The 25,917-nt window shown below is 45.5% G+C and overlaps 1 protein-coding gene across 1 annotated transcript in view; it reads left to right on the top strand.

Moving 5' to 3' along the window:
- Nucleotides 1-18,753, top strand: part of NOBOX (NOBOX oogenesis homeobox) — a 33,506-nt gene extending 14,753 nt beyond the window's left edge. The window contains exons 3-12 of the mRNA XM_017893734.1: nt 5,798-5,907; nt 11,375-11,499; nt 14,076-14,158; nt 14,410-14,981; nt 15,711-15,913; nt 16,155-16,261; nt 16,532-16,617; nt 16,836-17,064; nt 17,429-17,733; nt 18,452-18,753. Coding sequence (XP_017749223.1) covers nt 5,798-5,907; nt 11,375-11,499; nt 14,076-14,158; nt 14,410-14,981; nt 15,711-15,913; nt 16,155-16,261; nt 16,532-16,617; nt 16,836-17,064; nt 17,429-17,733; nt 18,452-18,753 — 2,122 coding nt within the window. The remainder of the gene's footprint in view (nt 1-5,797; nt 5,908-11,374; nt 11,500-14,075; nt 14,159-14,409; nt 14,982-15,710; nt 15,914-16,154; nt 16,262-16,531; nt 16,618-16,835; nt 17,065-17,428; nt 17,734-18,451) is intronic.
- The last annotated feature ends 7,164 nt before the right edge of the window (nt 18,754-25,917 follow it).

The raw sequence follows: 25,917 nt of genomic DNA, 5'->3' as shown, positions 1-25,917 counted from the left end.
CTTTCCTAAATTGTTAGCCTTCAAGAACAGTTAAGAATCTTGAATCCCTAATATACATTATACCGAGACACATGCCCCAGGCAGTTCAGGGCATACCTGAGACATAGCTGTCTAAGACACCAGCTTCAGCCAGGCCAGAAGTAGCTGATTCCAGCTCTTTCAGTTGAAGCTGATGCTTTGGAAGTGATTATATTCCCTTTATGGAACTTCCAAAGAACAACTCTTCCTGCACTTACCTCTCCCAGACGTAAGTTACGGAACTCCGCCATCTGTGAGAGAAAAATCCCAGCTATTGGCTATGAATTGTTTTAATACTGAGATAAAGGCTTAGAAGAGAACCAGCACCTGCCCAGCATCCTCCGTAATTAACATAACACAGAACACCTGCGAGACCATGGTGGCTATTCCAGTCCAAGTTTTATTTTTTTAATCATTCCCACATTCCTCTAAATAAGCAAGCCAATACTATTTTCAGAAAGCAAGATTATGCACTATGACAGGGCATTCATTCAGAAGTAGACATTTGCCAAGAACCTAAGTCAGGCACTAAGCTTGGCTGGGAGATGAAAATGTGAATAAGATGTCGAGGTTACTGCCCTTGAGGAGATGAAGACATCTCCATCAGGTGTGTAAGTCAAATAACAACACTCCATAATAACATCATAAGAACGTCATAAAATCATATCCTGTAGCAACTAACACTCAGGTCTGGTAAAATTTAACAGAGGGACTGGTAATTGAGTTGGGTCTTGGGGAACAAGTAGAATTTGGAGAGATGGAAGATACAGGGGAATAACGTCATTCTAGGCAAAGACAAGCGCATGTGCAATGCACTAAGACATGAAAACGTATGGATATGGTCAAGGTGTGGCACGCTGTCTTGAGGTACTAGAAGTGGGTGAGGTGTGGGTAGGGGATTGTCATGAAGTCTGCTTGTAATGTACTAAGTATGCTAAACTAATGACTTTGAACTTTATCCTGTACACGGTGAAGAACTAGTCAAAATGTATAGTTTGTGGGCACTTCATCTTCCAGCCAAAATGGGCAAACAGACACCGTATTTACCCTACCATCCCAAACAATTACAACACTTTACAAAATATGTAAAACAATGATTTTCAGATATTGGACAACAGCCAGTACAAAACAATCATTCTTGAGAAAAAGGAAACAAGATGAGCCCACAATTACTGTGACTCATTGTCTAGAGGAAAGTTCCAGATTTCAGGCCAGAGGGTGGTCTACCTAAGTTGAAGATACAGAATTGAGAATTTGGGTGGGTACTGGGAAGGAGAACACCTGGACAGGAACTGAAGGAGAGAAGGATGGAGCAAGAGAACCCTCAGCTGGGTACTAATTACTGCATGTGTGGGAGGAAACTACCCTAGCCAGGAAAGAATCAATTAAAAAGAAAAGGTAAAATAACCAGTGAAGTTCACACAGGGCCAGGAATAGTTTGGATTTCTACCAGTCAGTGTGGAAGGACATCGTAATTCATGGGGCATTGGGTGGAGTATTTAGAACATATTGCTTTGGTAGTAGGGAAAATTAGCCTTAGATGGAAGCCCTCTTTATCTTAAAAAACTTAAAAAGTAGGTCTTGAAAGGATGAAAGTACTTCCAAGAAACAGGATACAGAGCAAGCACACAAGCACACACACACTCTCACACAGTAAATCTAGTAAGTTCACAATGTTACATTGTATAGCATCTAATAAAACACATCCAGCCATGCAAAGAAGCAGAAAAAAAATGAGCCATAATCTGAACAAAAGTATTGATAGAAATAGATATAAAAATAGTAGACAAGGACATTAAAGCAGTTACATAATTTCATTTCATCCATTCAGGAAGGTAAAGGAGAATATTTGCATGTTTAGACATTGAAGATACAAAACACCCAAATCAAACATCTAGGGATGAAAAAAGTTAATGTCTGAAATGACAAACTAGATATAATAACTACAGACACTGAATAAGAAAAAATTACAAAACTTGAAGACATAGCAATAGAAACTCTCCAAAATGAAACATAGAAACAAAAAACATGAACAGCATTAGGGAACTATCAGGCAACTTCAAAAGGCTAATATATGTAAAATCGGTGGCCCCAAAGAAAGGGAGAGAGAGAAGGATGGAAAAAAATATATTTGAACAAATAAAGAAAAAAATCTCCCAATCTGATGGAAACCATAAACTCACAAATTCAAGAAGCTAAATGAATCCCAAACACAAGACACATAAAGAAAACTACACTAAGGCACATCATAAACTATTTAAAATCAGTGAAAAAGAGAAAATACTAAAATCAGCTAGAGACAAGAATCACCTGCGCAGAGAAACGAAGACTGGTGATAGCAGCTGTCTCTTTAGTGACAATATATAAGTTAGAAGAAAATGGACCAACATCTTTATAGTAGTATCCAAGAGACAACAACAAAACATGTCAGCATAGAATTCTATACGCAGCTTTCAGAAACGGAGACAAGATAAACACCAACCACAAATACAAAAGCTGAAAGAAATTATCACCAGATTTTTACTACAGGAAATCTTGAAGACATTCCTTTAACATGGAAAATGATATTAGGTGGAAATTTGGATCTATCCAAAGGATACAGCACTGGAAATGGTAAATATGTAAGTAAATGCAGAATACTCTTTCTCCTTATTTTGAAAATATTTTTTAAAGATAACTGACCATTGAAAGAAAAAATAACCACGTGTTGTGGGGTTTATAACACATAGAGGAAAACTGTATAACGATAGCACAAAGGCTGAGAGGGGAGACACAGAGGTCTAATGTTGTCTGTAATCCCAGCACTTTGGGAGGCCAAGGTGGGCACATCACCTAAGGTCAGGAGTTCAAGACCAGCCTGGGCAACATAGTGAAACCTTGTCTCTACTAAAAATACAAAAATTAGCTGGGCATAGTGGTGCACACCTGTAATCCCAGCTACTCAGGAGGCTGAGCTGGGAGAATCACTTGAACCCAAGAGGCGGAGGTTGCAGTGAGCTGAGATCGCACCACTGCACTTCAGCCAGGGCAAAAGAGCGAGACTGTGCATTAAAAAAAAAAAAAAAAAAAAAAGTCTAATGTTGTAAGGTCTTTATATTTCAATGAAGTGGTTTAATGTCACTTTAAGGCACATTCTGATAAATTAAACATGTATCCTATAAGTCCTAATGCAATCACTAAAAAAAATCAATGAATGTTATAAATCAATATATTCAATAAGCCAACAAATAAAATTGAGTCATAAAATGACTCAAAATTAGAAAGACAAATGTGACAAATAGAAAAAACACTAAGATCATAATTTAAACCAAACCATATCAATTTTTTTTTTTTTTGAGACAGAGTCTCACTCTGTCGCCAGGCTGGAGTGCAGTGGTGCAATCTTGGCTCACTGCAACCTCCACCTCCTGGGTTCAAGTGATTCTGCCTCAGTCTCCCGAGTAGCTGGAATTACAGGCATGTGCCACCATGCCAGGCTAATTTTTGTATTTTTAGTAGAGATGGGGTTTCACCATGTTGGCCAGGATGGTCTTGATCTCTTGACCTCGTGATCTGCCTGCCTCGGCCTCCCAAAGTGCTGGAATTACAGGCTCAACAAATTTTATATGTGGTCTAAATGCCCTAATCAAAAGGCAGAGATTGTCAGACTGAATTTTAAAAAGCGAGATTCAACTATATGAAGCCTACAAAGCCATTTTTTGGTTGTCTGTGCCCATCTTTGTAGACCGTAACAGCCCTAATGGGCTGTAGCTCTAGCTGTTGCTTCTCTTCTCAGCCTCTGAAAAGCAATGGCCTCTGGTGACTATGGACTATACCAAAGTATAGTGCAAGTCTCATTGTATTCCCTAGAACGGATATTAAAATGCCACATTTTATCCCTAGTTTCTGGATTCTTCAGCTCTCAAAATGGCCAACCCATATTTTCAGGAAGCATTCTAACTTAATGTGCTTACCAAATACCTGTAATGTATCAAATTGTGAACTTCCCAAAACTGCAATATGTACCATGAATCTGATAATATCTCTTTCAACTAAAAGGTCCACATTATTAGTTCATTTATTAATTCATTCAACAAATGGTTAACACTTAGAGCCCAGTCACTGTGCTAGATACATCCTATACACAGGTATACATTGTTGAAACAAACTGGGATAGTTTCTATACCCATGAAACTTAAAATATAGTAAAAGAGACAGATAGTAAACAAATAAACATATAATTACATGTTGTGTTAAGAGCTGTAATGGATACAAGAAAATATCAGGAGGCAAATGTTAAGTAGATAATGTGGCTGAAGTAATTGACATTGAGAGATACCATTTAAACTAAATCCCGGCTAGAACTAGTCACAAGAACAAAGAGAAGAGTTTGGCCAAGCACAGGAACAGCGTATATGAACACCTTGAAATGGGAAAATTTGATCTATTTCAAGTGCTTGAAAGATCCGAAGAGTCACCTGAGATGAAGCTGGGGTGGGAAACTGGAGCCAGATCACACAGGATCACAGCAAGAAGTTTTAATTTTCCTCTAAGTACACTAGAAAATCGATGCATACAAATAGGAGAAAAACATATGTGACTCAATTTACGTGGTTGTTGTTTTTTTTTTTTTTTTTTTGAGACAGAGTCTCACTCTTTAGCCAGACTGGAGTGCAGTGGCGCGATCTCAGCTTACTGGAAGCTCAGCCTCCCAGGTTCAAGTGATTGCCCTGCCTCAGCCTCCCTAGTAGCTGGAATTACAGGTGCACACCACCACGCCCAGCTAATTTTTTTGTATTTTTAGTGGAGACAGGGTTTCACCATGTTGGCCAGGATGGTCTCCATCTCTTGACCTCGTGATCCTCCTGCCTCGGCCTCCCAAAATGCTGAGATTACCGGCGTGAGCCATGGCGCCCGGCCTTAATGTATATTTTAAGACTTTCACATGCAAGTCCCTGGAAAATGGGTGACAGTGGGCTGGGATTAGAAAAAGGGCAACAAGAATATTCTGGCAGTTTCTACAGATGCTGTGGGAGAGAGAGAAATCAAGGGTGATTCCAGCTGGGTGGAGGATAAAAGATGGGGAGGACAGGAGGAGTGACAAGTTTGGGGGTGGGAATCAGGAATTCAGTTTGAAAATCAGGTTAAGTTTGAGAGATGTGTTTCCCTTGCTCAGGAGCCCACATCAACAGAGAAACTGAAGAACTGGACCTTGGAAGAGGATCATAAACTAGGTCTCCTGATTCAAGAATGCATATCCAATGATATCTAGTACATCTCTAGTTCCAAATATGGCCTCTTCCTCTCTGTTGCTCTGCTCTCCTTTTCCTTACGACTGCTCTGAATGAGACCCTAACTGAGGTCCAGGTTGCCCACTCACAACCTACACTCCCTCGCACCACCTTAATAACATGTGCAGCATGCAGCAATGCAGCTTGCAAAACAGAAACGATCAGAAGCCCTTTGCAAAACAAAGGCTGGATCTCACAGCCTATCCAGTTTGATTGCTTCCTTCCAACCAATGGAATGACAGGTTTTGCAGGCCTAATTATTTGTCAGGTAATCAATGTAGTCTGCTATCATTGTTTAATCTCTACGCCTCACTAAACGCAAGCCTAATATTTCACCATTCCCTCCTCCATGCAAAGGAAGTTGCTCCCAGCTTCTAACCCACACTACTGCTCTTGCCCTTGATTGACATCAAGCAAAGGAGATATTTAAAGACAAGTTCAAGTATCTTCAATTTTACAGATTTAGGACTGTCACCATAAAGTGAGCCTAAAGTTTGTTGCGCCAAAAGGATAGAGGAACCTGCTGGCCATGACATTGCTCTCCTTTTGACACTAACATCACCAGACCTGGAGGGTACCTGGGACACCAGAGACAAGGATGGCTTCGAAGCCCAGGAAGGTGAGCTCATGTCCTAGAAGCAACAGCAAAATTGTGAGCACCACACTCTGGACAGAAGACAAGAGTTGTCTTCCCATACACTGAGGACTCTTGGCAGAGCACCCACTCTTGGGATCCACTGACCTTAGACTCAAACATCAGAAAAATCTATCAAGCCACCAGCAGAACTGGTACAGCCCCAAGATACCGAAGGAGGAAAAAATACCTTGTCCAGGGACATTCTTGCCTCTCACTAAAGCTAAGCTGCCCTGCTGGCTGTCAAGTTTATGATCTCAGAATCCCAGACCCCTTCTTGAAGTTACCCTTAGCTGTCCACTTGCCAGCCAGGCAGCCTGTCTATTCCTGTGAAATATACAATTTCAGGCCTTCTCATGGGCTTGGGACTATTAAAAATATGTATATAGACCAATAACCAAGTGGAAGAGGTGTTTATTTTTTAAAAGCCACTATGGGACAAAGATATAAGCTTTATTTCAAATTTGCCTTTTTAATTTTTTAAAATGTATAATATTTAAGTTAAAAAGATTGCTCCAACAGTTGGAAAATAGTTAAATTACAGTACTGCCACTCAATAAATTCTGAAGACTTCGAAACAATACAGAACTGTGCTTTTCATAGTACATTTTAAGGAAGAAATGCTTGAAATTATATATGGAGTGTAATTACAATCATGAAAATCATATACAAAACAGCAATAATGGAAAAAATCCTGTGAGGAAATGTGCCAAATTGTTAATAACTGATACTGTTGTTTGATGAGAAATATCATCTTTTTCCTTTCATTGTTCAGTATTTGCCATTTTTTTCTAATAAATTTGCATTCCTATTATGAGACATGTTATTGTTTTACTTTTAGAACAAATTAGATATAAATTCTTCTGCTTTGCCTACCCACAGCCCTGTTAAAGATGTAGGTATCATTTAAATCTACATTTTAAAATTACCATCAAGCAAAGGTTAATAATGCTACTATACCAAAATGTTATTTCTGTGAATTATATTTAACCAAGTCCAGGAGAACCAAACTTGTGGTCAGAACACTAGGATCAACTTTTTTCCTGCTTTTTAATTGTAGATTCACATGCAGTTGTAAGAAATAATACAGGGATTCCATATTCCCTTTTCCCGTTTTACATCTTCTGTCACGCCATTACAATACCACACTAGGAAACTGACTTGATACAATCTGTGACCTTACTCAGATTTCACCAGTTTTCATGCACTAGTGTGTATTTAGTTCTGTGCAGTTTTATCTCGTGTGTAGACTTGTGGAACCACTGCTATAGCCAACATTCAGAACAGTTCCATCACTGCTGCTATGCTTTTGAACTCACAGCCACTTCACTCCCCTGCTCCCTAAATCTTGGCAATCGTCAACTTTTTGTCACTGAACAATGACCCATTCCCCATGCAGGATTCACTATGCCAGTATAGTGATGGATACAATCAAACAAACAGTGGAGGCTAGTGTTTAGGAGTGCAGGCAGAAACTAGACTAACTGGGTTCAAATCTGAGGTGGCCACTGTCACCTTTGGAGAAGTATTAAACTCTTTATGCTACAGTTTCTTCAGTAAGATGGGGATAACCATATAATAGAACTTCATAGGGTTGTTAGAATTCAATGAGTTGATACTTACAAAGCAAGAAGAAAGCACCGGGCATGAATAGATGCATGTTACTATCTAAGAACTCCCAATCCAGTGGAGAATACACAAAGCCCTAATCAGTTCAGCCTGTGAGCAGTGATGTAATATAAATGTAAACACAGTACAAGGGGAGGCCCTAGGAGGGGGCAGTTAATTCTGGCTGTGGAAGGCTGAGCTAGGCTTCCCCAGAAAGGGAATATTTGGGTTGGGTTTTGGAGGATGAGTAAGACTTTGCCACAAAAAAAAAAAAAAAAAAAAAAAGATGTTTCATGCTGATAAACAGTTTGATCAGTGACCCTGAGAAGGCATGGCCATTTCTAAGGGGTAAAAGCTTAGAACAAAAACCTGGAAGAGTAGGGGAGACTGTGGGGGCGGGGAAGTGGTGGTAGCCAAACAGGAAGCCTGAGTGAAGGCTGGGGCTGGGTTTTGAGGGATCCTTGTATGCCATGCTGTAATTAGCAATAGCGATTGCAATGCTGGAGAAGACTAGAATACAATAGAAAGAACAAAGTGCCTGCAAAAGTCAGGCACATCAGGAGGAGAGAATTAGAACGGATGTGAAAGTATGTTCTAAATTACAAAACACCAGCAGTGGCGATTAATTGTAAACAATAGCAGCAGCAGCAGAATGTTTAAAACACAGTCACCATTCTTGTTAGACGCACATTATCCTGAGTGTCTGGGGCAAGGGCATTAGAAGTTACAACGCTAATTCACGCCAGAACTTGTCCTCGCCCTGCCCGGCAGTTTCCACTCTAGCCAGGTGTTCCTAATTCCCTTCACAGGCAACCTGAAACCATCCTTTTCTGGGATTTCCACAGGAAACCCCTGGGCAGAGACTTTGGCAGTTGCCAGTGTCTCTCCCAGTCTCTGGGACCATTCACTTTTTCCCTGTCATCGGTCCCCAGTATTTATCCAATCATCCGGCCATTTGCCTGGACTCTGGCAGTGCTGGTCCCTGAACATGTGCCTGGCTCAGGCTTCCCTTCACTCTCTCTGCCTTGGACATGTCATCTCTTCCTGGTGGTTTTCCGGGGCCCCTGACCTGCCATACTTGCTGTGACTATGATCTCCCTGGCCAGGGCCTGCGCAGATTTCTGCTTGTCTTTCACAACTTAATTCTTGCCTTTCTGGTCCTAGGTCTTCCAATGACCTGATGCTGCCTACTCTGGGGTGTGGCCCACAGAACAAGAACACATTACCTTGTGGTTTTGCTTCAAAAAATGTTCTCAATCAGCTGCCTTCTTCTGGTTATTTTTCTCACTATAGAGAGAGAGGGAGAAGGACCAAGAACACTTATTTCACTTACTCTTCATAGACTGAAAAAAATTAACTACTTTTTTTAGTATCAGACACCTTCCTTTTTGTTCTGGTAATCTCATATCTGTGAGGGAAAAAAAAAGATTTTGGAAGAAATGGCTCTTGCTAAGTACATGGTGGTAATGGTATAAAGTCTGGCTCTGAAAACTAAGAAACCAGAAAAAAAATTAAAAATTAAAAAAATACCTCCCTGTCCTCTAAAAAAGTTGAGTTAGTCTATGAACTAGTCAGCTGATCACAAAGATGAAATGCAACCAAACAGGACTTAGGAAGACATAGCCCCAAGTTTTCCTCAAACAATACCTTATTGTCCTCCATATAATTGAGCTGTCTCTTTGCATCTAGCCAGTATTTTAACTTCCATGACAAACCTCCCTCATTTGAAGTTGATCCATGGAAGATATGACTTAACAGGATATACCAAAAACACAATACCTTCCCAACAAAACTCATCAGACATTTTCCCATGTAACGTACATCTTAGATAAAATTCACTTGCAGCCGATAAAATTCTTCATGTAAATAAACAAAACATCCAACTATATCATTTGTGGGGAAAAAAAAAAACCTCATTTCTCTGTTTGGAAAAATGCCAATTTTTTTTTTCTTTTTTGAGACGGAGTCTCACTCTGTCACCCAGGCTGGAGTGCAGTGACATGATCTCGGCTCACTCCAACCTCTACCTCCTGGGTTCCAGCAATTCTCCTGCCTCAGCCTCCCAAGTAGCTGGGATTACAGACGTGTACCACCATACCCAGCTAAATTTTGTATTTTTAGTAGAGACAGGGTTTCACCATGTTGGCCAGGCTGGTCTCAATCTCCCGACCTCAGGTGATCTGCCCACCTTGGCCTCCCAACGTGCTGGGATTACAGGTATGAGCCACTGTGCCCAGTTGGAAAAATGCCAATATTTTAAATTCCCTAAGTCCCTATGCCAATCTATTGCAGAGTTAGAACCTGTATCTTTCACGGTTTGTGGAAGGGTGCCATACAGCCTATGGGGAATTTGGATCTTTGCTTTCTGACCTTTACCCTGGCAGAGGGGAGTCAGCTAGAGAGAGGAAACACAACATAATGATGGCAGAGAAGGAGGACTTCTTTTCAGTTTAATGGGATAGGATAATCTATTAAGAAATTAATTGCACCCTGCTTCTCACTGCAGTAGACACCTCAGTAAAGGACAAAAGGTCATTTCCTTTCCCCACACAGGCCCCTACCATACCTTGTCGCTACTCCTATCCACAGGAGAGTTTTCACTGACTTTGTTTTTGCAAAGTCTAAAAGTGTCTCAAACTCTGCAATGTACAAAAATTACCTGAGGGGCTTCAAATGGATGTTTCTGGGTACCTCCTTGGACCAGCCAATTAAGATTTCTGGGGATTGGAACCCCCACTTTAAACAAATTCCCTAAGAAATTCTGATCCAGGGGGTTTTAAGAACATTCTTTGAGAAACATTAGGCCAAAAAAGACACACACACCACCACTGAAATACCGGGGTGGGTAACACAGGGGAGCTGAGGATCCAGGGGAAAGATCCAGATCTCAGAGCCTGGCATTCATGCTGGCAGTCAGGGGTGACTGTCAGGTTTCAAGCGGGACTGTGATGTGGTAAACTCCACAGCTCACAGCCCACGTGTCGCCTTCTGCAAGAAGCTTCCATCCTAGTCCAGAAGGGGTTCCTGCTTCTCCATGCTCCATAGTAGCCTTTCCTACTTCTAACTCGCCACTGACCACACTATCCTGACATGATCATTTGACGATCTCCCCTCCACCGTAAGCTTCTGTGAGCAAGGACGTGCCTGCGTTCCATTTACCATGTCACCACCAAATGGTCCTGATTTTTCACCATCAAATGATCCTGGAAGCAGTGTCAGTGCCCCACAGCTCGTTGCTCACTTGTCCTGGAATGCTTCATTTCTAGCAGAGAAACTGGGCCCCACCTGTCTGAACGCCTCGTGAAACAGAGGCTATCCACATTATGGAAGGCATGGAATGAAACAGGAGATGCCTGAAGTCTTGATCATATTCGGAGTTAGTTTACATTTTTGTGTTTCAGAAAGAACTAAATCTCTCACAATCCTCCAAAGTCCACATGTGTAGGCCAAGCCCCTCAAGGCAATTAAAGGAATAGGAAAATGTACCCACAGCTGATTTCAGCACGAAAGCACGTGGTGTCCAGAGTCTTTTAAATCCTTAAAGCAAAACACCTGGATTCTGTTCCAGGCCGCCGGCTCCCCACCCAGCTCCAAGCACCTGTTTCTATCTGACCAGCCCTCCCACATTCTACCCCCTCCCCGCTCAGGAGAAGAGGCAAGAATTTTTAAATTCTGATTTTGCTTGTATAAAGATGGTAAGAAACATTCCGTGAACTAGGAATCATAAGGCTCCTTCCCCACCCCCGCCGTGAGATCTCCCCTATAGAAAGTCCCTTCCATTTTCAGAGAATAAAATCGAAACATCAAATGGATGGGAACACAGTGACCACACCGTCCCTGGCAGGGCCGCCTCTGACTGTACCTGAATTTCCTCTGTGTGCACTGTACCCGATCTACGGAGTCTGTGGCTCTTTCAGCTCCTTCGTCATCATCTGCTGCAGTCCTTGTGCGCTGGAGACCCTCAAATCAGTACGGGGGCCGAGCGCGGTGGCTCACGCCTGTAATCCCAGTACGTTGGGAGGCGGAGGCAGGTGGTTAACTTGAAGTCAGGAGTTGTAGTCCAGCCTGGCCAACATGGTGAAACCCCGTCTCTACTAAAAACACAAAAATTAGCCTGGCATGGTGGCGGGCGCCTGTAGTCCCAGCTACTCGGGAGGCTGAGGCAGGAGAGTTGCTTGAACCTGGGAGGCGGAGGTTGCAGTGAGCCGAGATCTCGCCACTGCACTCCAGCCTGGGGGACAGAGCGAGACTCCGTCTCAAAACCAAAAACAAAATCAGGAAGAGGACTTTGAAGCTCTTTAATACTGAAGCTTGGAGGGGCCCTAGCATGGGATTTGGGCAATCCAGCGCTTCCCCTTTGAAGAGCTGCTCTAGAAATCGCCTTCCACAGTCCACAGGGAAGGGCTTTAGCCACGATCCAGGACTGAGTCCTCCTTAGGGCGTGGGTGAGCCCCACGGCTGGGCCCAGCCCCCTGAAGACCACCGGGTAGCCTCGCTCCCGTCCCTCGCCCCAGCCTCGCCCTACAGCCCCGCCGCGGGAGGGGCCATCTGGAGACCCGCACCTGGGCCTGGGCTCCTGGCTGGGGGGAGCCGAGCAGGCGGCGCCCAGGCCCGGGTCCTCCCCGCCCTCGCAGCTGCCCCAGCCGAGCCTCCCGGGCCGGCCTCGCCCTGGGGTGGGGTGGGAGTGAGGGGAGCAGCCTCGGGCTACGGCTCCCCCGGCCCGGCCCATGCGGGCTGCACACCTGCCCGCCCGGTGAGGCTTCATTAGGCCGCGCCTGTGCATCACGGGCCGGCCGCGGCGGCGGGAGTCCAGGCCATGGAACTCACAGAGGATCCCTGCCAGGGACCGCGGGGTGAGTGTGGCGACCCTGTCCTGCGAGGGGGTCAGGCTTTGGGGGCTCGGGGAGGGGGGAGGCCTGTGATCACCAGGTCAGCGTTAGCCGACCTAAGAGCTTCAGTAGGCGGAGGGCCGGGTGGTGTTGGTGGGGTAGGGTGGGAGGAGGCCGACCTCGCTGCCCCTGCGCTTTGGGGTTGCAACCCATCCCCCCGCCTCCAATCTCCCAACGCTCTGGGGAGAGAACCCTGGGAGCCCCAGGACCCTTCCAGTTTGGGGTCTGACACCCGTCCCCTTCTTACTAGGGCACATCACTCCCATAGGACAAGTGCTTACGGAGCACCCACAGTGCTGGGTACCAGGCTTTTTGCTACAGTACAAGCTCTCCTAAAATGCTGTAAAACAAATTTGTCCCTGCTTCCCCATACCACCAGCCAGCTTTGTCCCTTCCCTCCACAGCGGCCTGCTCGTCCTCTTCACCAGCCCAGACCCTCTCACGCAAGTCAGGTCCAGCTTGTGTCCTAGGAAGGGACTTGGAAGGGCACCCTTGACCATGACCTTCTTCTTTGACACTCTGTTAGAAAGGCATTCCTACGGTCAGGAGCGGTGGCTCTTGCTTGTAATCCCAGCACTTTGGGAGGCCGAGGCTGGTGGATTACCTGAGGTCAGGAGTTGGAGACCAGCCTGGCCAACATGGCAAAACCCCATCTCTACTAAAAATACAAAAATTAGCTGGGTGTGGTGGCACACACCAGTAATCCCGGCTACTCGGGAGGCAGAGGCACGAGAATTGCTTGAACCCAGGGGGCAAGTTTGCAGTGAGCCAGAATCGCACCACTGCACTCCAGCCTGGGTGAAAGAGTGAGACTCCATCTCAAAAAAACAAAGCAAAACAAAACAAACGAACAACAACAAAAAAGTTATTCCTTAAGACCTATCTCATGCAATTTTCACTAATATAACAATAGCTCTTAGTCGTTACTAAGCATTCATTACAAATGTTCCAATTTAGTTGGAAATGATAAAGCAGCTCCCTGAGCTGAGGGTTCTTGGGGTTATGAGTCAGTTGGGAGGTGAAAGTGGGGGGACCATTTGATGGCCCCAGGAAGGACTCCATGTCGTGATTAAGTACACAGAGTATGTGCTCAGGGTGCTGTGTGATCTTGGACACATTACTCTGCTATCTCATCCTCATTCCTTCATCTGTTAGAAGGGAATATTAGCAGTGCCGTTCTCACAGAGATTAAATATGCACCGTGCTAATCTTTGAAAGGTGTTTAGTGCCATGCCTGGAACATGGTAAGCTCCCGATGCATCAGTCAGCTCAAAGAAAGGAAGCCAAGCTTTAGGGATAAGTGGTAGGGTTTTTAGTTCTAGCTGGGCCACAATTTCCTTACTCAAAAAAGAGGTTGACCAGAGAGTGAGATTCTGCTTTGCAGGGAGGGGGAGGAAATGGACATGCTGGGTGGTGGTTGGTGGGCGGGCATGTATGGGGCTGAGTAGGATTGGCAGAGACAGAGTTCCGTGGTTGTCCCTGTTATCTCTTTTGATGTTCTTGCCTCAGCTGCTGGAGATGATCGAATCCTGCCTTGTCCCATCTCTAAGCAATAATGTCTATGTTAATAATGATGCAGCAGGAACAGCATCCCGCCTTGGGAGAAGCAGAATCCCTGCCAATCTGTTTCTCTTTGTCTTCCTGGTCCACCCCTAGCCCCAACATGATTCCTTGGAGATAGCTGAACAGTCCCTCAAACTCATACCCCTGGTGTCTGGGAAAAAGGGAACCCACAGGGAGTGAGTACCCCCAACTTAGGAGATACCATGAACTAAGGCCTTCTCAGAATTGCATACATTTGTCTAGATTTTTGAAAGAAGTTGGGTTATCTGATGTAATCCTCACAATAGTCAAGTTAGGAAGGTAAGTGTGGAATTATTACCCCATTTGATAGGTAGACACATTAAAGCTTAGGATCAAACCGTTTGCAGAGCAGGAAGCAGCATTTCCTCTTGGTCCAGTTCTTCCTTCTCCCTGATGCTAAGGTCAGTGGATGTTGGCTCCCCACAGGCCAGGAAGCTGGAGAGAAGCCCCTGGCTGCTGGACCCCGGGAGGAGGAACTGCTCCGGGGCTCAGCCCCTCATGCTCAGGACACTCAGAGTGAGGAACTGCCACCCTCCTGCACCATCTCAGGAGAGAAGAAGCTGCCAGCAATCTCTGGAGAAGCCACTGGAGCTGATGCTGGGAGACTGTGCGCGCCCCCCCGCTCCAGGGCTCTCCACAAAGACAGAACTGTAGCCCGCTCCAGGCCCCAGGCGCAGGTGGAGGATTGCTCCCTCCCAGTGGGAGAGGTGAAGACAGGAAAGAGGTCCTATTCTCCAGCCCCCGGGAAGCAGAAAAAGCCCAGCACCACGGGACTGGCCCCAACATCATCTCCTGGTGCCCCTAACTCAGCCCGTGCCACACACAACCCAGTGCCCTGTGGGTCAGGCCGGGGGCCCTGCCACCTAGCCAACCTCCTCAGTACATTGGCACAGAGCAACCAAAACAGAGACCAGAAGCAGGGGCCCCCGGAAGTGACTTGCCAACTTAAGAAAAAGACACGAACCTTATACCGCTCAGGTAAGTCCCTAAAGAGAGGAAACCGAAGAGCTCTGGGGTCATCCTGGGAAAATGTGGGGCTGTGCGAAGACTCTACCCCCAGGAGACCTGAGGGACGTGGTTAGTTTGTACGTCACTTCGTCCCGGATTCTCTCTTGGGCTGTGGTAGTGCCACTATCTCTGACCCTCGGAGGGAAGGTTGGGTTATCACATCAGAAAATGAGGTTGGAGCTGGGCACAGTGGCTCATGCCTGTAATCCCAGCAGTTTGGGAGGCCAAGGCAGGGGGATTACATGAATTCAGGAGTTGGAGACCAGCCTGGCCATCATGGTGAAACCCTGCCTCTACTAAAAATACAAACATTAGCCCGATATGGTGGCCTGTGCCTGTAATCCCAGCTATTTGGTAAGTTGAAGCAGGGGAATCACTTGAACCCGGGAGGCAGAGGTTGCAATGAGGTGAGATGGCGCCACTGCACTCCAGCCTGGGCGACAGAGTGAGACTCCGTCTAAAAAAGAAAAAAAAGAAAATGACCAGGGTAGAAAAGTAAGGAAAGTAAACATACCGCTCTCTGCTGTAGTACCCAAGAGTGAGAAGGCCCAGCCCAATAGGAAAAAGGCTTTGGGAAAGTGTTGGGTTAGGGGCAGTGGCCCCATGTGTTAGAGATACTTGGTGAGCATCTCTCCTTCTCTTTGCCTGCCTGTCACTGGCATTTGTCCTCCTCACACAAGTTTCTTCTTCTTCTTTCAGATCAGCTGGAGGAGCTAGAGAGGATATTCCAAGAAGACCACTATCCTGACAGTGATAAACGCCGGGAGATTGCCCAGGCGGTGGGGGTGACTCCCCAGCGCATCATGGTAAAGGGGGCCGGATCCCTGGTGGCAGGGTGGATTGGTGGAGGGCCCACCATTGAAACTCTTGAATTGCAGAGTGAGTGCTTAGTGGCAGCCTGGGTAGAAGCTGAATTGAGGCCTCAGAAGCGGCTGTGTCCCTGACTGTTTCCAGAGTGCCACAGCCTGAGAGCATCAGAAGAAGGCACTGCAGAGACTTTTGATAAAACCAGCCTGACAAAGACCTCAGCAGCAGAGTGCTGGAGTGACCTTCCAAAGTCCTGTAGCTCCTTGTGCAACAGCCAGGACCTAAGCCTGAGTCTCTAGGCCCCTCTTCTCCAGTTCAAGCACCTTTCCCCCGCAGGTGTGGTTCCAGAATCGCCGGGCCAAGTGGCGAAAAATGGAGAAACTGAATGGAAAAGAAAACAAGGACAATGCTGCAGCCCCTGGCCCTGCCAGCAGTCAATGCAGGTCAGAATTCCTCCTCTTTCTGTGTCCCTGTGGGCAGAAGTGGGGTCCAAGCTGGGATCCTGAGGATCTAGAAGGAGAGCATTGGAAGGCTAGGCATGAGTCCTGGGGTTGCCAGGTAAGATTTACAGAGATTTTGGCTGCCATGGGATTGGGAAGTTGCCAATGCTCTGTAGGAGGCAGAGTTTGGGAATTGGTGTCTCTCCTGGCAATAAGCGCCTGTGCAAATCCAGAGACCACCAGAGCTACAGTCTTCATTCTTCCTGCCTCCAGCTCTGCAGCTGAGCTCCCACCTGCTGTGCCCATGGAGCCAAAGCCCGACCCTTTCCCTCAGGAGTCCCCTCTGGATACCTTTCCAGGTGAGCTCCCACCTTCAGAGCTGGGGGAAAATGGCAACTAAAGATAGTGAAGACCGACCTTGTTTGATGGAGGTGGGCGTGACCGGAGTCCTCCAGTGTTTCGGCCAGCAGGGCCTATTCAGGGGGACCTGGCATGTCTTGTGTCTACCATTCACCAATGCCAAACCTGCCTCCCATTTCCCTTACCCTTATAGCCCCTCTTTGCTTTCTGTTCCTAGAGCCCCCCATGCTGCTGACTTCTGACCAGACTTTGGCCCCCACCCAACCCAGTGAGGGTGCTCAGAGGGTGGTGACCCCCCCACTCTTCAGCCCCCCACCTGTGCGAAGGGCCGACCTTCCTTTCCCCCTTGGCCCTGTCCACACCCCCCAACTGATGCCACTGCTGATGGACATTGCTGGCAGTGACAGCAGCCACAAGGATGGCCCCTGTGGGTCCTGGGGGACAAGGTAAGGAACCTATGGGGCGTAGGTCACTCGAGTTATCTGGGCGGGGGTGGGGGTGTAGATGGAGAGAAGATAGACCCTGAGAGAGGAGAGGGTTAACTGAGGGGAGCACAGAGTAGTACAGGAGTTGGGGATGAAAGAGATAAGGGGATCTGGGGAATGGCCTAGGGGATCACAGCAATAGAGCAGAAACAAAGGCAAGATGCTAGGAACAGGAGGCAGGAGAAGAGGCAGCTGCAGCAGCCTTGCAAGGCTGGGGTCACCATAGAGATGAGAAGGAGGTGAGAGGAAGGGACTCAGCTACTGTAGTAGGAACGGGGAGCTCCTCCACCCCTGCACCTCACCAGCTGTTCCCCTGTCCTTGCAGCATCACCCTGCCACCCCCCTGTTCATATTTGGAAGAGCTGGAGCCCCAGGATTACCAACAGAGCAACCAGTCGGGACCCTTCCAGTTCTCCCAGGCTCCACAGCCCCCGCTTTTCCAGTCCCCTCAGCCCAAGTTTCCCTACCTCCCCACTTTCCCCTTCTCCATGCCCAGTTCGCTGACACTTCCACCGCCCGAAGACTCTCTGTTTACGTTTCCCTGTGGCCCCAGCGGGGGCACGTCGCAGGGCTATTGCCCAGGTGCCTCCTCAGGGCAGATCCTGATGCAGCCCCCTGCTGGGAATATGGGTGAGTTGGGGCTGGGAGTGAAGGTCCCCTTGGGATTGAGGTAGGTGGGAGGGGACAAAGAGCCACGTTATCTGGAGGGCAGACTGAGGCAGGTCATGCATGGTGAATGAAACCTTCAGTTTGCCCCAGCTCTCTTTATTAAGCTCTTCTCCCTCGAATTCTGTAGAGGGTGCAGAGCACAGAGAGAGTTAACAGAGAACTCTGGAGTTTGGCATTAGGAAAACAGGTTTGAAATCCAGCTCAGCCAGTTACTAGCTCTCCTGAGTCTCAGTTTCTGGGACTCTGAAATGGGACTCACAGTTCTATGTCAGGGAGGGATTTGGTGAGGATTATAAACAATAGGAGTGAAAATACTTGGCTTAGAGTAGATGGCAGCTAATATTCTGCTGGGCCACTTGGACCTCTGAAATCCCAGAAACATCTATCATATTAAAACTAGATTCTAGCAGAAGGGGAGAAAAGATCAGGTGGTTTCTGGTCTCCTTGTTGTGTGTATGAAACAGCATTGGCCTGATCCATGGTTCACTTTGTGTCAATATTACTAAACCACAGGACCTTGAGTGCTGAAGCCTGTGTCCTAAGCGTGGAAGACTTGCACTGAGGTCCTAAGCTGCATCTATGTGTGTTGGGGCACGGGGGGGTCTGTTGTAGAACACAGTTAATGATAGTTGATACTGTTGGTCCTGTCTGGTAATTCCTACACCCTCTGACCCCACAGGCACAGCCTCCTGGAGTGACCCCTGTTTGCCAGAGCTGCCCTTCCCTGGTCCGTTCTGCCCGCAAGCTCCGGGGCATCCCCCAGGAGGGGATGGCTACTTTCCTGATCTATTTCCAACTCCCTGCACCCAGGCTCTGGGCAGGCAGCCTTCGTCAGCTCTCTCCTGGCTGCCTGAAGGGGCCAGACCAGGGACTGGGCCCTTACTCAGCAAGGCAAAAGAGGAACCGCCAACTGCTTCCCTGGATCAGCCCTCAGCTCTGGAGGAGGCCAGAGGGGATGACAAGAATAGCCATGTCCCTTAGTTGGGGGGTCAAAGAGTGAAAAGAGGCTGCTTGGTGGGACAGGATTAGGCCCGCTGAGAGGACAGGGGTTGGAGGTTTGGGAAAGAGTGTGGACTCTGTAGACTGAGGGGAGAGTCAGATGTTTCCCCTGTGTAGGCTCGTCTTGCTGATACGAGAAGGAAGAAAGAGGGCTGGCCCTTCCCTTTTCTTCACACTCCGTGTGGGGGTCCTGAAGGAAGCAGGTGGCCTGTGTTACTTCTGAATGTTGTATCAGGTGTTTTTGTTTGTTTCCTACCCTTGCTTGACAAATGAGCTGGAGTGTCCACCGTAAGCAGTAAACTAGTCTGTCCTGGGGTTTTCTCTGTGGTTATGTGTCTCAATGTCTCCGCACTGACTCTAATGAAGAGCTCCATTTTCTTCCTTTTATTCCACTTGGCTGAGCAGTTATTAGATGCCATTCTCAGGTGGGCACCACTGGGCATGACCACATGGAGGGCCTCTTCCCTGGGCCCATCTCTCCCACTGAAGAAGGAACTGGGCATCTTGGGCTTTGCCTTCGGTCCCAACATGTAACCATATTCTATTCCCAAACCCATGACTGACCCTGAGCAAATCTGAGTATGGGCCTTTCTCTGGAAGTTGGGCCCTGTAGGGACAGGATCACAAGAGAAGCCTGAGAATATCTGAGGTCACTTCTCTAGTATTGTGAACTATGACTTATTTTCCCATAGCTCTTTTGAGTGTGTGTGTTGAGGGGGGCCTGAGGAGCACTCCGAGGATAGCAAGTAGACAGTTCTCCCCCGCACAGGACGACATGACAGCATCCCCAGACTGTAATGGCCCAGACCTTACTGGGCCAGAATGAAGGGTCCACAATCTTTTCTGTCTCTCCCACCCCAGCCTGCAGAGGCACCAAAGACACTTCGCTAAGCACCTTGAGAGATCACCCCCTAAAATGATCACCAACAATTTCATGCTTAACTCTCACCCATAGACTGCAATTTTACCTCCTGCATTTGTTGATGATTACCATTTGAGGTTGGGTGCTAATCTAGGGAGGTTTGGTTATAGGTTGAGATGTGGGAAGAAGAGGGAACAAGAGACAACCAAAGATGGAGAATGCTCCCTAGATGTCTGCATGAGGGGTCAGGAGCTCAGGAAGGAATGGACACTGAGTGAGGATGTACCAGCCTCCCGTTCCATTGCACAGAGTGATTCTGCATTCACATGGAACTTGAATAGCTTCCTTCTGTCCTCTGGTGGTGAGTCAAATTAGGCAAATGACAAATTAGGCAATGAAGGAAGAAACATCAATTAGACCTTATTGGTTCTATGCTTGAGTTCCTACTTTAGTATGTTAAGGGCTAGAGGGAGCATGACAAGGAGGGTACACAACCAATTTGGATAACAAGAGAAGTGGGTGGTGCCTGGGAGATGGGAGAGATGGGACTGAAAAGGACCAGAAAAATGAATAAAGGGTGAAGACAGTAGGTCTAAGTAGCAGCAAAACGTTGACTGGGTGATGAAAGATAACCACAGAAGAAAATCTATCCTAAAATACATTTAAACAGAGGAGAAAAGGTAAGGCACAGATCTGGAGACTGGAGGAAAGGGACCTGAAGGGTCTAAAGTAGGAAAGAACAGGTTAAGAGGGGAACAAAGGAAAAAGGCTAGGGGTTGGGAGAGACAGGAGATGACACATGAATCACGAAGTGGAATTCAAAAAGAGCAGAGAAAGGCTGGGCGCGGGTGGCTCATGCCTGTAATCCCAGCACTTTGGGAGGCCGAGAAGGGCAGATCATGAGGTTAGGAGATCAAGACCATCCTGGTTAACATGGTGAAACCCCATCTCTATTAAAAAAAAAAAAAAAAAAGCCAGGCGTGGTAGTGTGTACCTGTAGTCCCAGCTACTCGGGAGGTTGAGGCAAGAGAATGGCATGAACCCAGGAGGTGGAGCTTGCAGTGAGCTGAGATTGTGCCACTTGCTCTCCAGCCTGGGAGACAGAGCTAAACTCCATCTCAAAAAAAAATAAAAAATAAAAAAATAAAAAAATAAAAAAGCTGAAGGGACAGGAAGATGAATATGAAAAGGGGGAAAGTCAGTAAATAGTTATAAAGATCAATGTTCTCCTACTCAAGAAGAGTAATAAAGAAGAGGAGTGTTTAGGGATTAGAGAGATAGATTAAAGCAATAGGTAAGTACAAACCAATGAGAAAATGTCTTAGAGGATGCAGAAATCCACCAGAGGGGCAGAAGTCAGGAGAAAACCAGAGGGTCGACTTGGCTGGTATGTGATGGAGATTGTAATAGCCAGGTTTCAGTATCCTTAATTTAGGGATTAGGATATGTATTTGTTAAATTATGAAATGTTTTATGATGCATAACTGATAACTGAGTTTTAAAAGTATATATTTACATATCTCTTTTTATTTTCACATTCTGTCTCATGAGGCTCATGAAATGAACAGCCTAAAAACAGACATAGGGGAAAACAGATGGAAGACTGTAACTGCTCTTTCCATTAACCACCAGAGCGTTCTGTTGCTTTCAAAGCCCTACATGGTGGCTGGCTATTTTCTCCTCCAGATCTCCATTGGTTCGTGCTCCCGCTATTCAATGATTAGTAGCACCTCTGTATGGAGCAAATACAGCATCTAACACCAAGTGAAGAGAAATCAACTTTGATATCTGTCCTTACATGCAACTCTTAGCTAAAAAGAATTGATCTAATAGTATACTAAAAATAAAATGAGTTAATTGAGAATTAAAAACAAACACTAAACAAAGAGAAAATGGTGAAAACATCTTAGAAGCATAGAAACTTAGGGGTGAAAGGAAAAAAATCCAAGCTCCTGACTTGCAGGAATCTCTTCTAGCCACCATTGATGGGGCACCATTCAGTACTGTCTTCCCACTGGAGGGTCTGGGGCTTGGGGCTAACTGCCTTACACAAGAGCCTGCGGAATTTTTGAACAGCTTTGTTATAAAATTGTTCTACTAGAAATAAACCAGTATCTTGTTTGATGGATCTGGGTTTTGTTTTCCAAGTGCTACAAAAACTAAATTACAAATCTAAGGACTGTATATCATTCCTATTTTAAAAGCTTTGCCTTCTACAGGCGATGGTGGGAGCTCTGTCTGCTAGCCCTCATGGGGCTCGGGCTCCAGGCTCTTTGCCACCCTGGACACCTCTTTTCAAATAAATGTGAGTTTGCCCATGTTCCTTTTAGTAGTGGTGTCGGAAATGAAGTCTACTTTGAATGTGGTCTGGTCAACACTTTGGTACAGCTGTCATCTCCATTAAATAGGATACTCTACAGATGGTGTCTCTATTAAAACACATTAGCATTTTGTGCAGCTGGTTCACATTCTTGGTCCAAAACTATGACCTCTAGGTCATTTAAATAGAAGCCGTTTTAAAGGCAGCTCACCCTCCTCATTTTGCACTTGGAGAATTGACATTTCTAATCTAAATATACAGAGATTTATATTTAGATATGAATATATATCTTGTTCAGTTTCATTTTGTTAATTTTAGCCCATTATTGAGCTTAAGATGCTCTGGAGTTCTTATATAATATTAGGCATTTTTTTGCAGTTTTCTTCTGCCTGCAAATCTGATCAATATGTTTTACATATTTTATAATCAAATCATTAATAAATTAGTAAACAGAATATAGGTCAGCACAGGACATTTTGGTACTCCTCTTTGAAAATACTCCATTAATGGGTACTTCTTTTTTTGTATAGACAGTTAAACTAGCTACAAATCTTCCTAAACTGTGTTATCATCCCATACCATCCTTTACTGTCTCCCTCAAGGATTTTAGCAATAAAACTCCTGTATGATTCAATAAAATCAAACACATATTCTCTGTGTAGCACTCTGATAATATAACATTCTTCTAAACCTGAATATACAACAAATGAGATAGACTAGTTTGGAACACCTGTTGTCTTTCCTGGTTATTTTTTACCTGAGTGTTCATAAGCCATTTTTCAAGAATCTCATAGAATTCCATAAGATTTTACATTAAATTTATTGTCCTTTAGTTTCAACAAATCATGTCATTGGAAATTAGGATATCTGCCTCTAGTAAGTCTTAGGAACCCTCTCTTGTCCTGTACTAGAAAGAAAATAGGATGATTTAAAAGTTATAAGGCTCCAATTTGGGTTTTAAGTTCATCTATTTTTTTTTTTTTCCAACTCTTTTTTTTTTTAAGACAGAGTCTCGCCCTGTTGCCCAGGCTGAAGGGCAATGGCATGATCTCGGCTCACTGCAACCTCTGCCTCCCGGGTTCAAGCAATTCTCCTGCCTCAGCCTCCCGAGTAGCTGCGATTACAGGCATGCGCCACCACGCCCAGCTAATTTCTGTATTTTTAGTAGAGATGGGATTTCACCATGTTGGCCACGTGAACTCCTGATCTTGTGATCTGCCTGCCTCCGCCTTCCAAAGTGCTGGGATTACAGGCATGAACCACCGTGCCTGGCCCAACTCTTTTAATTTCTAGAATATTTTCATTTCTTTGGGAAGATAGTCTGAAACAAAACTCAAGTGCATCTGCTGTGTCTGTATTGCATGTTGACATTATGATGTCTGCCTGCAGTATATTTCTCTTTTCTCTCTCCTTCCTGTCCCAAGTTTGGTTTCATTATTATAATTGCTAGTGTTACTGTTCATATTGGTCATCAGCACGCTTGCAGAGTGGAGTTTCTTCCAGGCTTCTCACCTTGAGATACCGTCTTTGGAATTCCAGCGTGTGCTTTCTTTTAACTTTTGCATTTTTTCAACCTTTTCAAGATCCGAGCTTGCCTGTGTAGCCACGTTGTCACCTTTTGGATGACTTCCTTTGTTGCTGGTTGTAACGATGAGTGATTATATCTTTAGAATTTTGTTTCTGATAGTTACACATCACTTTGAGCCATCCTCAGGTGGAAGAATATTGTGCTTCTTACAGGAAGCTCTAGCTTTTGCTCTGATTTAAGGGAGCAAAGTTTCCGCATGCTGGAATGGAGCAATGGTCCAGGCACTCTGCTTAGAACACAAGGCAAATGCATTTCAGCCTTGCTCCTATTCCATCTGCTTCCTACCCTCCCTCCCCACCACCCATGTCCTCCTCCTCTGACAGTGCAACCTCAGGACTTTGCAGTTGGCCAGAGCAGAATCCTTCCTGGCAAACTCCAGAAAAAAATAAAAATAAAAAAAAAATAAAAAATCTGTCTAGTCCTCCGATTTTAGCTTTCACTACTAATATCTTTCCACTAGATGGCAATCTACCACCAGTTTCACTGTGACCCTAAACTACTCGGTTGTTTACAGCAAGAAGAGTCCATGCTAATCTTCCTCAATTCTTTCTCCAAAATGCCCCAGAGCCCCATCCTGTCAATAACATCAGGCTCAAAGTTGTTAAAGTCATTTGGGTTATAGCTTGGTTTTCCAGATAAAATATAGGATGTCCAGGTAACTTTGATTTTCAGAAAAACAACAAATAATTTTGTAGCATAAGCATGTTCCCTGCACTATTTGGATATCTGGCATTTTTAATTTTAATTTTAATCTTTATTTTATTTATTTATTTATTTATTTATTTATTTATTTATTTATTTATTTTTTTTTTTTTTGCCAAACCTGGCAAATCCTAGTTGTAGCACTTTGCTAAGGACATCTACATCCATGTTAGTTTCCCAGTTCAAACAGATAATCCTGAAGTTGGCCTCCATGTTTTACCCAACTTTTTTGCTGTTCAGACTCCTAGGCAGTCCTGGGTTCACTGCTGGCATTTTAGTAACCCCCCAGCCTCCCCCTCAGCATTAGAACTCTCATACAGGCTCAACAACTGTCCAAAAAAGTCATTTCATGTTCTAAAATCTGTTTGATCCCCATTATATTTTTTGTTCCTGTAGGCTGAATATTTTATTTATCTTGAGACAGGGCCTCGCTCTGTTACCCAGGCTGAAGTGCAGTGGTGTGATCATGGCTCACTGCAGCCTTGACCTCCTGAACTCTAGCAACCCTGTTGCCTCAGCCTCCAGATTAGCTAGGACTATAGGCAAGCACCACCACGCCCAGCTAAATTTTTGATATTTTGTAGAGATGGGGTCTCACTATGTTACCCAGACTGAGCTCAAGCAATCCTCCTGCCTTGGCTTCCCAAAGTTCTGGGATTACAGGCCTGAGCCACCTCACCTGGCCCTGAATGTTTTATATTAGTTATTTAGATAATTTTATGAGATAGCCTATTAGAATTAATTTTAAATGTCTATATCAAATATTATTTGCAGAAATGGAACACAAAATAGAAACAGGCTACAAAAGACAATTAGGCTTTTGTTGGCCCCACTCCAATTAAATGGTCTTTATTAGTCAACAGCAAATCTGCTTCCCCAGAAATGACGCACCTTCTTCATTCACCCCCCAAGTGCTGATATTGAGTCCAGAGGGCCAGTCCGGGAGACTCGGCATTCCTATGTTTGTAGTTTAGTTCATACTGTTCTTTCACAAATACCCTTTCATTTGAGTTTATAACAAAGCCCGGAGATACAGGGCAGACATCCGTTCCATCAGGTGACAGGGATTTACGGGCACAAACAATACTGGGTGAGCACAAAGATAAACAAAAGCTCGTCCCAGCTTTCAGGGAACTGCCACTGTCTCTGGGGAGCCTGACAATCACATGACCAGTTACAACACAGGGGGCCAATGCTGTGAGGTGCTAGCCCGAGAACAAAGAGTGGCAGGAGTTCAAATGGAGGAAAAGCCACGTAAGAAAGCTTTAAGGTCTAAGGCATTAGAGCTAGCTTGTGAAGGAACAGTGGAATTTGGATAAGCAGAGAAGGTAAGGAACGATATTTCAGGCAGAAAGTATAGCCAGTATAAGACCACTGAGATTGGCAATAGGATGAGGGAGACGCTCAGAGTGGCTGGGTTTGAGTGGAGGGGCTGAGGTGGCAGATGAGGCTGGGAGGGAGATCGGGGAAGGCCTCACACAATGCTGAGTGTTTGCATATTTTTTTGGGCAAACAGTTGCACTGGCAGTTTTAACTCATGGGCATGAGTTGCCCATATTTGTGTTTTAGAAAGTTGAACAGGCCAGGCACGGTGGCTCATGCCTGTAATCTCAGCACTTTGGGAGGCTGAGGTGGGTAGATCATGAGGTCAAGAGATCGAGACCATCCTGGCCA

Source organism: Rhinopithecus bieti, unplaced genomic scaffold (assembly GCF_001698545.2).
Source record: "Rhinopithecus bieti isolate Rb0 unplaced genomic scaffold, ASM169854v2 scaffold_23862, whole genome shotgun sequence".
NCBI lineage: Eukaryota > Metazoa > Chordata > Mammalia > Primates > Cercopithecidae > Rhinopithecus > Rhinopithecus bieti.
Note: the sequence above shows the minus strand (reverse complement) of the source record. Positions and strands in the feature narration are given on the sequence as shown.